This window comes from Apodemus sylvaticus, chromosome 5 (assembly GCF_947179515.1).
Source record: "Apodemus sylvaticus chromosome 5, mApoSyl1.1, whole genome shotgun sequence".
Taxonomy (NCBI): domain Eukaryota; kingdom Metazoa; phylum Chordata; class Mammalia; order Rodentia; family Muridae; genus Apodemus; species Apodemus sylvaticus.
Window position 1 is genome coordinate 45,839,980 of NC_067476.1, and position 14,663 is coordinate 45,854,642.

The 14,663-nt window shown below is 37.2% G+C and overlaps 1 protein-coding gene and 1 pseudogene across 1 annotated transcript in view; both read left to right on the plus strand.

The window, feature by feature from the left end:
- Nucleotides 1–14,663, plus strand: part of LOC127685411 (sodium channel protein type 2 subunit alpha-like) — an 80,760-nt gene that overhangs the window by 48,069 nt on the left and 18,028 nt on the right. Inside the window, 3 exon segments of the mRNA XM_052182598.1 lie at nt 7,653–7,773; nt 9,838–9,992; nt 11,545–11,718. Of these exon segments, the coding sequence (XP_052038558.1) occupies nt 7,653–7,773; nt 9,838–9,992; nt 11,545–11,718 (450 nt within the window).
- LOC127686610 (uncharacterized) lies at nt 8,234–8,332 on the plus strand (annotated as a pseudogene).

Genomic DNA, 14,663 nt, shown 5'->3' on the forward strand with positions numbered 1-14,663 from the left:
CCCAAATGCGCTTGACCCTTTGTCAGCTTTCTAGAGTGCCTTGAACATATCATTTCAAATCCATGCCCTAATTCTGAAGGCCTTAACTCCTCGCTACTTTGATAATATTTAATGCAATTCATGTCATGATTTTTGAATGCCTGTTTCTCTTCTTAACTCTTTGAATAATGTTGAATCCATGCTAGAGAGATTATCTTTCAAAGAGAAATTCTGTGGTGTACTATGGTGACCTTCACTTCTGACCATTCTTACTTCTCACAGGGGTGAGACCAAGCTGGCGCCATCAAGAATGCCGCTCTGGTGTTTTTTAAGCAGCCAGAGGCTCGAGCCACCACTTTTGCCCAGGTTACCCAAGCAAGTTGCGCATATATAAATATAATCAGTGTCGAAATGACTTGACTGGCCTGCATGTTACTCAGCTACGTCCCTTGCCCATCCATTGGCAGTACAATAAGCACAGCTGCTCCTAGGTTGGGTCATTTAAAGCATGGTCAGGCAAGGCTGACAACCCCAACGTTTTTCTTTTGTTTTAAGGAAAATGAATTCAGTTGCTAAATTCTTTATGTAGATTTTAAAAGAGAGTATATACTTATTTGAAAGTGAGCGTGCATGCCTTCGTGGATTTTGTAACTTCCACATGATGTCACAAGTTTAGAACATGCTAGCAGCCCAGAAGAGGATTGTAAATACTCTCCAAAAAAAACACTAAACCAAAACTTTCTATTCTCTGCCCCTTTGGTTTTATATTTCTTTTCTTCTATAAATTTTAAAATACATCCCAAGCAAGTGTGTTCTGTCGAATATTTTACTCAGTGTCTGCAGGGTAATATGCAAATTAAAGCAATCCCCCACCCACATGCAAACCTCCCAACTGACTTACAATGTGATAATAATGTAAATGAATGGAAGTGTTTGCATTTTGCTGCCAGAAGCAAGGGTATAATTTTCATCCACTTCATTTTAGGGAAAAGGGCAATGCTTTATTTAGCAATTGACCAAATGCTTTTGCCTGTGGAATGATTCTCTTGGAGATTCTGTTTATATTTACTCTTCAAATTCCTAGAAAGAAAGAAAAGGAAATAAGCTTTGAGTCCACCAAAAGTAAAAACACAAAGCAAAGATAGACTTCTACCTACCTTCAAGTGCTGTGCCCATTCAGAAAATGGACCTGAGGTCCTTCGTCTTCCCCTCCTTTACCCACTGGATTTCATTTTTCTTCCCCCCTTCTCCATAGCACATGTCAAAATTAGTCCATGACAGTATTTTTATACATTCTGCTGCATAAACACCTCCATAGGAAAATCACATGGAGCGCTTGTCTCCTCCTTTGCTGTTTTTTAATGAAGGAACCTCCACATTGTGTCTAATCATGACGAGAGCCCTTTTCATTTTCACTATCCAAGACTAAATTCACAATTGTGGGCACAGATATTTAAACCAAGTTGCTTTTCCAGTTTCATCACTTTTGTAGAAATGTTAGTAAGATACTTTATCACTTAGAAATAGTGACATTAAAACTGTAAAATAACTCGTAATAAAAGCACACTGAGCTCTTTTGAAAGGAGGAAATACCATAGTGTCATTAAAACATTCTTTAATATGTGGGAAGAAAATTCTATTGCTAGTACTCCTGATTCACAGGTGAGAACTTACATATCAGAAGAACCGTGTATAAAATATCTAAGACACAGGTCCTCCCCCTGTTATATACTAATTCTTCATTATCTTTGGGGTAATTTGCTTTTAATTTCTTAAAAGGTTAGATACCTTTGTCTCTGGAAAGTGCACTTTCCAGTTCCTTTAGGAAAAGCCACTTAGGTGAAATGGCAGTCAAGTACTCAACCTTTTGAAGCGTTGAGGCATTTTATTAAGAGTAAATATGTTGGAATATAGATAAAGCAACAATTTAGTTGTTACTGGTTCTTACAATTTTCAATTTCTCTTTTAAAAATCTTTTGGAATCTCTTTGGGAAGTGTAGTTCAACACTAAAAGAGCTTACTACATTCTGTCACGGGAACATAAAGGAGGCAGAAGCATGTAGGTCAGATCTGAGCTAGTATGGCTGGGGAAAATATCATGGGATAACTCATGATTTTTGTCATGAAATGAGCAATCCTTGTGGGAAAGATTCTCAGTGTGATAGTGATAAAGCAAATATCTACAATATTAGTTAAAAATGGGCCAGACACATTGATAATCTGCTAACGATAGGCCATCACAATGTAGATCTTTTTTGTAACTCCAAGAAAGATATTTAAGTCTCTTATCTATGTTTTAAAGTTTGTAATTAAATACCCATTACAATCAGAAAAAAATGGTTTTTTGGATAAATCACCATAATAGCTTAACTTCATAATTAGAAAAAAAAAGTGTTCACATGAGATACTTAAGGTGAAATATACTTTTCTTTACTTCTCTCCTATCAGGACTTAATTATGCTTAAAATTATTTACTTTCTGAAAGGCTAGTAGTTTGACACTAACAAGTTTAACAATAACTTATTGTTGATATAGAAAATAAAAGTCACAAATATAATCTTTAAAATTAAAGCACATAACACTAGGGTCTGGAGCAGTGGCTTAGCTGGTAAAATTCCTGCTCCACATGTGTAATGACAGACATAGACTGGGGTCTCTAGAACCCATGCAAAAGCCATGTATGTGCAGCAGTGACAGAGACAAGAGGATGTTTGGTGCTTTCTGCCTAGTCAGCCTCTCCAAGGTACTAAATTCCATTCAGTAAGAGACCCTGACTCAAAAAAATAAGGTGGAGCAATGGAGGAACACACAATATCACCTCTGATCTTTACATGCACACACATATATATATACACACACATGCACATGAACTAGCATATACGTACGCACATATTCACATGACTGTGTCCAAACAACACACATATACTCACCTCAAACCATGAAGCAGTGCATTTTGGTATAAATAGATTATTAAATGAAACATGATGCTTCCTTTCTCAGCTTATACAATTTTGAATAAAATTCAATATTGTATTTTGAATGAGCAATAACATCACTGAAATGAAGTGCTCATAAAATGTGGTTTTTATGCAAACCTGTTTCATATAGCTTCATGATTGCTACTGGTTTATAAAGCAGACCTCAATGACTACTCTTATATGACCTTTCTATTATCCCAACCTTATAGTGCACCTGTACTGCATTCAAGTCTAACAAGACAAACACCCTCTAACAGTACCCTTCTACCCATTTATTTCCTGGATAAGTTAGGTATGGGTAGTAATATGGAAACTGCTTAAGCTGTTCTTATGTGTAGCACACCCACAGTTTGCTTTCTTACTTTGTAACGTTTCAAGGTGTATAATGCCCAGACTGGGGCACTACCAGAAAGCCTATAATGGAAACTTCTTATTTAAGGACATAAGCTCCTACGGTTATTTACAATGATATCCACTTGACAGCTCTAAGTGGCAAATAGGCACTATGATCAGGTTCATCAGGAACTCATCTGATACTGATGATTTTTATGTTAATTCATTTAATGTTGTGGAATGTTAATACATTCAACCCACATACCTTATTAAAATGGTGACATTTAATTCCCATACAACAAGAATCATTGAGTTGCTATAAAGAAAGGTTTTACTAATGATATTTTTATACATTTTGAGTATAATTTATGATAAGGTTTTTATTCATGAGATATTCCAATGTATGTTTTCCCTCATACTGCATTAACATAGATAGGAGCTGTGAGTAAGATGTGAGTTGACACTGAGGTTCTTGGTTATGATTCATAGAAGTCAGCAGTATTCTAAACACCATCTCTAAACTACAGCATTGAATCACATATCCACTCCACTAAATCTTCCAGATGATTTAAGGTTGAGTTTACTTGTGAATCATCAGAGAAACTTCCTAGAACATTGTAGAAGAATAGAATGCAGAAAGTCTAGGGCATAGCCACTAATTAATTCTGACATTGACAAAGTGACTAAGCCCTCTGGATAGTGGTGCCAAACCTCAATGTGCAGCATGGTCTTTGCTGTAGTAAACCAAGCACCACATGGAAAAGTGTGCACACCGACAGCATGCGGAAGGCACGATGCTATTTCACTTTGAGGAAGATGAGATGGAAGCTCCTCCTAGAGAGGTTTCATTCACTGTGGAGCAGCAGATCTACAGATTTAGTGTAGAAAGACGGGAAATGAAAACAATCAAACAGCTGATTTGATAGTAATTGTCCTGATAGCTGACCTTAGAGACTCCTAGTTAGGGATTCTTGGCAGCCTGATTTTCAGACAGTGCTCTCAGTTTCATGAATTGTTGGTCAACATTTTAGTATACCCGACTCTTCAAGGAATCTTAATACTTTGCAGTTAATGATATCCCTTTGAATGTAGAGGAATCAGACAGGAAGCATTAGAATCAGTAGCAGCTGAAGTCCATAAGTGGACCACAAGGTCACTCATTCATTGACACAAGAAACACTCACTAAGGACAAGCATTGATAACAGGTGAAAGGGATATGCTAATGTCAAAAACACAGTTTTCTGCCCCAAAGTTAAAGCAGGTAATGCACATATTCTAGAAACACAAAATACATCTTAAATTGTACTTTGTGTAAAGGGAATGACCTGACATTTGAAGTTCAGTAAAATAGTGCTATTGTTTCCTTATTGGTAGTAAGGTGCCTCATTGTGTTAAAAGGAATTGTGTATATTCTATTTCACTATACTTTGATGAAGAGAAAATACTAAGGTTCCTTGAATAAGTTTTTAACATATAAGTCCTGTAATTACTAAAAAACAAACAAAAAAAAACACATGAAGAGAATTCTCCTTTACACTGGGGTATAATGAACTCTGAATAAAGGAAATTGACATTCTTTGATACTTCCTTAATTTCAACAAGCTATTGAAAGCAAGTGATTGGCTTCATGTTGTTCATTCACTGAAAAGCCAATTGGAACTTGAAAGCCAGCTCCGAGGCCTGAACTGTGTTTGTTATTACCTCACCCATGGGCTTTAGGGTACCATTCTTGCTCCCCAAGTATCTTACAGGTATGTTGGCAAGACTTGAGTTTCTCTCTCTGAAATACATTAGCCTATGCTTCATGAGAGGTCAGAGTGAGTGGTAAATCACAGGAAGCTTTGAAACGTCCAGAATATCTACGTTAGGGAAATGGTGGAATGGAAGAAATCAGGAACTGGAGGGACTCATAAAAGGGAGGAAAGCCAATGATGACAAGACAATGAAAAGCTGAATGGGTGCTAGTGACACAGGTTGCTATGACATTTTCTAAAATATGTACAACCCAGAGTGATAGCAGGGATCCTGTGGAAACTTTTGAAGATTTTGAACCATGATTTCCTCGGACATTTTATGTGGTAACTGCTCCTCATCATACAGTACAAGGCTTTCTTCTGTTAAGTCTTTCACTATACAACCTCCTATACATTCATTACTGAACATTACTTATTGAGTATCTATGCTAGTTAACTTTCCTATTGCTTGATGGAATATTCAAGAAGCAACTTAAGGAAGCATAGATGTGTTTTGGTTCACTGTTTGAGGATTTGGTCCGTCAAAGGAAGGCAGGTATAGTGGCCAGTGTATGAGACAAATGGTCACATAGCATGCATGGTCAAAAGGCAGAGAACCATGATTGCTGGCTCTCAGCTCACCTTCACTTTTTATTTAGTTAGGACCCCAGCCCATGGGATGTGCTGTCCATGTAAGGGGTGAGTCTTCCTGCCTCAGTTAATCCCATCTAGGAATTCTTTCACAGATAAGCTCAGAGGTATGTCTCCTGTGTGACTCTAGAACCTGCCAAGATGTCAATGAAATCAACTGTTACACTGATGCTGAGAGTGAGCACATAAAGATACACCAGCATTTTTATATCGAGGGTTCTGTTCTGCATTTCCAGTGTTATCCACATTATTAAAAAGAATATTTTCCATTCTTATTGTATGTAGTGAGGTCAGATATAACTATAGTTCAATATGCCTGGTTATCTGTGCTGTGTCTCAAAAGATTATAAATTGCAAAGCCTGTACTGTCAGGCCTCTGAGGTATAACAACTTGATATTAGATGAATTTCCACAAGTGTTGAATGTTTTAGGTGTCAATAACAGGACTCCAAACCCAAGAATACTTATGGAAGAGAGTCAGACCTAAAAGAAAGGAAATAAAATTAGGGGCAAAAACAACCTGAAAACTTGGAAATATTTTTAATAAAGAGTATTTTGGTGTTTCATTAAAGAACAAAATATATATTCAAATTTTGATGGCATAAAATGTGCAGTAAGGAGAAAGTCAATTCCTAGCTTTTAACTGTATTTTTCGTTAGATAAAATTTAAAGTAATCACAAGCCTGAGTCTTAGAAAGCAAAAGTATGTAATATTTTTGCATCATCTATTGGTATTATTAAAGTAAAGACATTTTAACCTCATATAAATGTACATAATACTTTCTTCATATGAATTCAATACACAGTAAGTCAACACTTCATAAAATAGTTATTTTCATAAATAAAGGAATCATCATATTAGGGGAAATCCATATTATTCTTATCCAAACAATGAGTAGAATCTTTCCAGTACAAACTCTAGCTGCCACTTGATTACAGTGTTCCATATGTCAGTGTTCATTCTCTCATGTGCTTCCCTCATCCTCTTGGTAAAAGAGCTTCCTCAGCTCAGCCATCTCCTAATGTTATGCACTAATGGGAATAACATTGTAACAGGTTCGAGAATGCTGTGGCCTAAACTACTCTGGTTCCATGTGGCACTCACACCTGGCCCTGCACCATGCCTGGGCATCTTAAGATCAGGTTTACGATGGGGATGCACTTTACTTTGATCCCCAAGGATAGACTGACCTGGATTGAGTGTATGTGTGTCAACATGTGAGACAATGCCTTTTTATTCTAGTTCCCTTTGGATGATTGTTATTTAACCCAAAGGAAACAAAACAAGAGGCAGTAATCCATTTCTGCCATTTCTAAGAGGACAGGCAAGAGTGCCAAAGTAACAGGTAGTTTCCAAATGCACAATGAAACCCAGGAGTGCATTGGCCAAAGAGAATGCGAGATACCTGCTCTTGCTATCTAGCTAACAATGTGCTGCTCTTCTCCCAAATAGAAAGTTATAGAATGTCTTTAATAATAACCAGTAGTCTATGTTTTCATGTCAATGAAAAGTGGGTAAATGTAGATTGTTGCTGTTTATGTGCACTTGACCAAACCTTTTCTACATTTGACATGAAAATACACTGTGCAGCTTTTATTGGTTGGGTCACAATTTTAGAATAAAATAAGCTATATAATTTACAAATGAATTTGCCAAAGCAAGATCTCAGTGGCCATATGGCTAGCAGCTTGCATAAGCTTTCTATAGAAATCTATTTCAGAAACCATATAGATGGGCTTATACAAAAGTTATTTAAGCACTGTTTAAAGAAAGAAAAAAAACAAAGATATTCTACAGTGCTGGATCTAATCTTGTGACCCCCACCTCTCCCAAAGCAGATTGGCATTATATTTAAGTAATTCTTAAATTGCAGATCAAGAGAATGCATACAGAAGACTGGGGGGTACACCTTAGGAATTTTTAAAGTTTGGATTAGAGAACATGTTTAAAAGCTTTTCTGTGGGATTGGTTTTCAGAAATTGAATGCAACTAGTTCATCTGAGGGAAGCACAGTTGATATAGGAGCTCCAGCAGAGGGAGAGCAGCCGGAGGCTGAGCCAGAGGAGTCCCTGGAGCCAGAAGCCTGTTTCACAGAAGGTAAGCAAACAGTCAGGTTGTCAGGAGCCTTCTCTTGTCTCTCCATCTTTCCTATCACCTGTCTGTATCTCTCTATCATCTGTCTCTAATCAACCCATGTCTATCTATTTAACAATGACACATTTATTTGTTTTGTTTTAAATTTCAAACCAAAGGCAGTTTTTTCTGACTACGGGTTTGGTTTGTGTAATTGGTTCCTTTTGCTTTTGAAGGTATGATCAACTCTAAAATATGCTGCCACTTGCTATATCAGTCTGTTCTCTCTTGCTGTGATAAAACATTCTGGCCAAAAGCAAACTGGAGAGGAAAAGGTTTATTAGGCTTACATTTCTATGTCACAGTACACCATGAAGGAAGGCAAGGCAGGAGGTCAAGACAGAATCAAAGAGGCAAGAACTGAAGGAGAAGCCATGGAGAAATCTGGCTTACTAGCTTGATCTTCTCATTTTCTTAGCACATGACCGCTTCTCAGCCTTTTGACTAAGATCAAGTGTAGTATCTGTTCTTAGCACATGACCACAACTGAAAGGTTGCAACACTCCATTGGGCTGGACCCTCCCACATCAAGGATTAATCAAGAAAATGCTCTACATATTTGCATATACACCAATCAGATAGTAACATTTTCTCAGTTGTAGTTCCTTTTCCCCAGATGATGTGAATGTGTGTTGCCAAAAAATAAAACCAAAAAACAAACAAACAAAAAAAAACTAAAAAAAAACCAAAAAACAAAAAACAAAAAAACACCTAACCAGCACAATTTACTCTCTGGCCTTCTATATTAGCTAACAGGAAAGAGAGATGGCTAAATCAAATTCATAACTGTTAAGGTTTTGAAAAAGGAGTATGGAAATAATCCATTATTTACTGTGTGCTCAGACTATAGTGTACTAATGCATAAATGTACATTTTGTTCTGACCTTGAATATCAATCTAAGTCAAATACTTTTGTGAGTTTTGAACAAAGATGAAAGATGTAGAAACGCTGAAATATTGTTTACTTTTATATGACGACATTATCATCATCAGAATATTTTCGGAAGGATTCTCTAAAGAAAGCCAAGATTGCATCATTTCAGATGAGGGTCAGTTATAGCCTATAACAATAGCCATGAATATCAAACCACATAAAATCCTCAATGCTAAGCTGCTTCCTAGGGCTTGACCTTGAGCTTGACCTTGAGCTAATGCCTTGCAAATGATGCTCAGACTTGCCTGTCATTAACTGTGGTTCACATTTCTTAATTACTTCTTCTAACTTCATGTTATTAATAGGAGTCCTACAGTTTCCAAGATCTAGACTCAAGTCTTTTATTCCATAGAATTCAGAAACTAAGCATTATTGATGAGCCTTTATAAGACTATGTCTTAAGATAAATATTTTCTGTGACTGTAAAACTTGTTGAAAAAACTCACTCCCACTAAAACGGGCATTCCCCAAGGGCAAGGTCATTTACATATTAAAATCTTATGTTTTTCCAAGTATAATTTTTTGATACAAAAGCTCTTCAACAAATATTATTGGCAAGTCTTTAACCTAGTACCTCCCAACCTACACAAAGGTGCTTATTGTATGGTTGTGGATAATTATCAGAAACAAAACAACCCAATTATCCAATAATAGTATACACTTATATAAGTTCCCATAATGTTATAGAAAGAAGCATAATGAAATCTTTCTCAAGTCTTATGGTTAGATGAAGAAGTTATACTGTGTTATGAAATGACTAAGAGTTCAAATGCATGTCATGTTTGTAGAGGAGTTGCCCCTGGGAAAATGGCAGAACAGAAAGATAAGCTGTGGCATTTAGTTTATGTTTTTCTGTATTTGTATGGTTTACAACATATTATAATATAGTTATACACATATAAAATAAATGCTCATTTAGGAAATTACTTAAAGGCTCTACTGCTGATGTTGACTTTTGTAAGCAGAAGCCATCTTTAAAGTAAAGTTGTTTATACTGCACTATGAGGTAATAATATAGGTGCATGTTCTACCTTCCCAAAGATGCACAAAGAGTAACTAATGGCCTTTCCTTTATCCACTCTCACTGATTTTAGACTGTGTGAGAAAGTTCAAGTGCTGCCAGATAAGCATAGAAGAGGGCAAAGGCAAACTCTGGTGGAACTTGAGGAAAACATGCTACAAGATAGTAGAGCACAACTGGTTTGAAACCTTCATTGTCTTCATGATTCTGCTCAGCAGCGGTGCTCTGGTAGGTGATGCAGGGCCTGCCCCCTCATCATTTCCCCTTCCTGGCCATTGGACTTCACTTTACCCATTCATACATTAGAATGTTGGGGAAAGATGTGTGTGGAGGAGCTCGAAAGAACAGTTTATACCGCTCTCTCTGGGGAAGCCGGATAGAATCACTCTCAGACACTGTGTATTCGCATACTGTTGCAAAAAGAATCTCTCTGATTTGTACCAATGGCAGTTTATTTTTCATAGGATCTTTATTCTTTTGTTCTCAGGGCCATTGTTATCCTTTCTAGCATCTACTGTATATAATACAGTATAAATGCAACTGTTTTCTTATTTAAGAAACAGATTTTAGTGTCTGCTGGACATCCATGGGCAATGAGAAAGATTAGTACCTCTTCTTCAGAAGGGCGAAGCACATAAGATATGGGTTTGCCAGCTAAAGTGGAGATCTGCTTAAATAGAAGCCCTGTGCTAGAAGAAGTCACCTGACTTATTCATACCAGTCACTTGCCAGCCACCTAGAGTGGTGACAAGTCCGGTAACTTATTCTTTAAAAGCAATACAAACCTAGTTTGCATCTGATCTCATCTAACAGAATGAGTAATTTAATCAAATACTCATTAATATAACAGAAACAAAGGGACCTATTTTCCCATATTGTGGTGTGAAGGTAGGTGAGTTCCTTTTCCTTTTAATTTGCTGAGTGTTTGTGAATACATTTCTTTAGGAATATGACTGCACTGCTTCTGGAGTCCTTCGAGCCCACTTCTGAATTGACTTCAGTCCTACATCCTACGTTCCAGGGCGTGACCTTGCCTGGTACATCCAATCACAGTCCTTCTAAGCACGAGTGCATACTCCCACTGGAGCTGGCCTCTAGGGTGCTTTCTGCTTCAGGGACAAACCAAGCTCTGTAGTACTCTGTAGCACTTGTGCCGAGCCCAGTCATAAACCTGGATCCCTTGTCCTCAAAAAACAAAACTTTCTTTGTTCTTTGATCTGGGCCACCATGCACACTCTGTGTTAATGTTTTCTGTAAAAAAAAGATTGTGTAAAATGGTCTTTTCATTCAAGGCCTGGGGCTTCTGGAAAATGACCACACCCTTTCTTTCTTAAATGCTGCACAAGGACAGCAGCTTCCAGGCACACCCACAACTGCTGGAGAAAGTGAGAAAATCTTTCCCTCCTTTCCATGGGTTAGGACACTCCTTGTCATATATTTACACAATCCTGGGAGGGAGTTGCCAATGACTTTGGATTTTGAGCTTCTTCTAAATAACATGTCACTTCTTGCTTAAGAAAACAATGTTTGGCCTTCTCTCACAAATCTTAAACTCCTTGGGGATGCTCTCAACATTCAGACTTGAAAATGACATGAGCCTCTCTGGTAGCCTACAAAGCCCAGGTGCTCTTCACATGCACAGATAACTGTGACATCAGGGCAGCATAATGACCCTCCAGCCCCTCACCAAAGATGCCTTGCATCATTTTTTTCCCAATACATGACAACGTAGAAACTGTTCATGACAATGAAATGCAATAGTGTGCTTCCATTCATTTAGGCCTTTGAAGACATTTATATCGAGCAGCGAAAGACCATCAAGACCATGTTGGAGTATGCTGACAAGGTTTTCACTTACATCTTCATCCTGGAGATGCTTCTAAAGTGGGTTGCATATGGTTTCCAGATGTATTTCACCAATGCCTGGTGCTGGCTGGACTTTCTGATCGTTGATGTGAGTACTCTGCTGTTTCCTTCTCTGTTTCTTGGCAGGTGGTGATTAGCACTAGTCCTGGCTGTTTCAAGTGGCCCAAAGCAGGAACTCAGGGAAACAAAATGCTGTTTCAGTCCAAATACAAATGCTATCTTTTTTTTCTTCTCCAGTGGAAGTACACTGAGACATGCTTTGTCGATTTTAAGTGCCACGTGATTTTGGTGACTTAGTTTGAAAATAACATTCAAATCAGTATATGAAATTTTAAGCTCTGCAGGAGAAGCAAGATTGTTTTCTTTGTTGTTTAATTCTTCAATTTCATAAAATCAGAGTTGTTACAATTCTTCACAAGCATCTTCAGCAATAGTAATTTGACTGCATGTGTGCCTCCTGAAAAATATTTGTCCCATACATAGACTATTACTTACATGTGAAGTTCAAAGCAAAGTTATACCATGGGTTTATCTGGTGGTTGAAAGCAGATTGGCTAAGCAATCTTTGAAGTATTTAACTTGTGTTAATGTTTAAAGATAGTGAGATAGAACATAGACATATTTAAAATAATTGAATATGGTAAATTAACCATAAATGTAACTTCTCAAAGTACATTCAAAATCTTGAAATGCAGAAAGAGCATAAGCAAAGAGTAAAGCCATATGTATTTATCTGTTTGACCATTACAAATAACAAAATAAGTGTGTCACAAATTCCACCAATTTTGTGTTATAGGTTATAGAGGACACTGTTCTTTCCACCTTTGTCTGTAATTGTGACAGATCAGTAGCTTCATGATAGCATATCTCATATTTAATATATGAAAAAGGGTAAGACATTATATCCACATTAATTAACTATAAAGAAAGCCAAAAATAAAATTAATTTTCTTGCTGCCTGATAGCTACTATTTTAGATTTGTGAATATTCTCACAATTGAATTTTAAATTAGTTGATACTTTGTTTTAAGTAAAACATGTTCTCTGATGGTCTTTTTTCTTATGGCGCAGTAAATAGAAATGTCATTTCATTGGAGCTTAAGCTTGACCAGAAAGGACAAATGTACAGTCATTGGCTTCCCTTGAGGGGAGGTTTTTTTCTTGTATCGTGAATCAGGATTTGAGGGGTAAGAATGCCAGTAGGTCCAGAGGAGAGAGGGACACTCACCTGTGCCAACTCTGATGCCTCAAGCCAAGAAGTCTTGGTCCTTGAGGGTGAGCATGGAGTGCAGGGAATAAGGTATGATGATCTGTAAATGGAAGGCAAAGTAACAAAGACAAATCAGACAAGTGTTTAAGGAGCCCATTATATCATCAAAGAATTATAAGTGTATGGATATAGTGGAGAGGAAGATGTTGAAGAATTGGATCTAGGGAAGCAGGGAGATGGACTTGCTGTGTTATGGAGAGAAGCTGGTGAGGGTGTGAACCCTGAAACCCAAAGGGGATTATTGCAAATATAAACAAATGCGCAGAAGATTGAACATTTTTATGGTGAGCCAGGAAGACCAGACACATCTCTTTTTCAACTGTAGCTAAACAACAAACGGAAAGTGCCTTGGTTTCTACCACTTCACTTTTTTAAATAGTTCGGCCCCCTGTTCAGAACATCTTTCATTTGTCTAACTTGTCTTTCATCCTTTAATATGTGCCTCTCCTTTGGGTTCTGTCTCCCAAGAATGTAAAGGACTGTAGGTTCTCCTGGCTTTCCTACAGGAAGCCTTCATGGTTCTTGACTATTCAGAGAATTTGTTCCTCAGTTATCTATGAGGAGAAGACTTACAAAGCTTAGAAATTGACTTTTGTACCTTGTTTCTTTCTTTAATTCAGATTTTACACACACAATTAGCTTAAATAAGCACAAGTTTTATAAAAGAAATTCCGTTTACTTTTGTTGTTTTTTTAAGAAAACATTTTTAAATACTTATCACCATACTTTTAAACCACATCATGCATTTACTTCTGCTTATCTGATTTTCAAATTTTTATGTACTTTAGAACAAGATATCATTTCTGAGTTCACATAAAGTTCCCAGTCTGCAAAGGTAATCAGGTGTTTTAGTGATGTCTGCAACAGCTTTTATTTCTTTTTTTCCAGATTTTAGAATTTTTACTAAGAGCACTAGGGATCTAAAAAACAAAACAAGGGTTTCCAGAGGGGAAACTGGGAGAGTGGATAACACTTGAAATGTAAATAAAGAACATATTCAATAAAAACAAAACAAAACAACACAAAACCAAAAAAAAAAAACCACACCTTTAGGTGCACTAAGGTCTCAGCCTTTTTTTTCATTCACTAATTTTATATGTTCTATGATGATTCTCAAGCTGTCATTCATCAATCAGTACTATTGCTTTTCAAGTGAACTTTTTTAAAAATGTAAATTCTCAGGCCTTTTACTAAACTTAACTAAATCAAACTGCCAGCTCTCAATAGTTTTTATCGAAAATAGATTTTTCCACACAATATATTATATTGATCATAGTCTCCCCTCCTGCAACTCCTCCCACATTCTCTCCACCTGCCCGCCTCCCTCCCCATTGAATCTACATCCTCTCTCTCTCCCTCTTCCTCTTCCCATCCCCCTTTTCCTCCCCTCTCCCCTCTCTCTGATCTAAAAAGGAGGCACAGGGGGCAAAACAGACAGAGCATGGCCTTTCTGCTATAGCTCTCGGTGTTTTTAACAAATAGCAGCCCTATTTATAATTGCCAGAAGTTGGAAAGAACCCAGGTATCCCTCAACAGAAGAGTGGATGCAAAAAATGTGGTATATCTACACAATGGAGTACTATTCAGCCATTAGAAACAATGAATTCATGAAATTCTTAGGCAAATGGATGGAGCTGGAGAACATCATACTAAGTGAGGTAACCCAGACTCAAAAGATGAATCATGGTATGCACTCACTAATAAGTGGATATTAACCTAGAAAACTGGAATACCCAAAGCATAATCCACACATCAAATGAGGT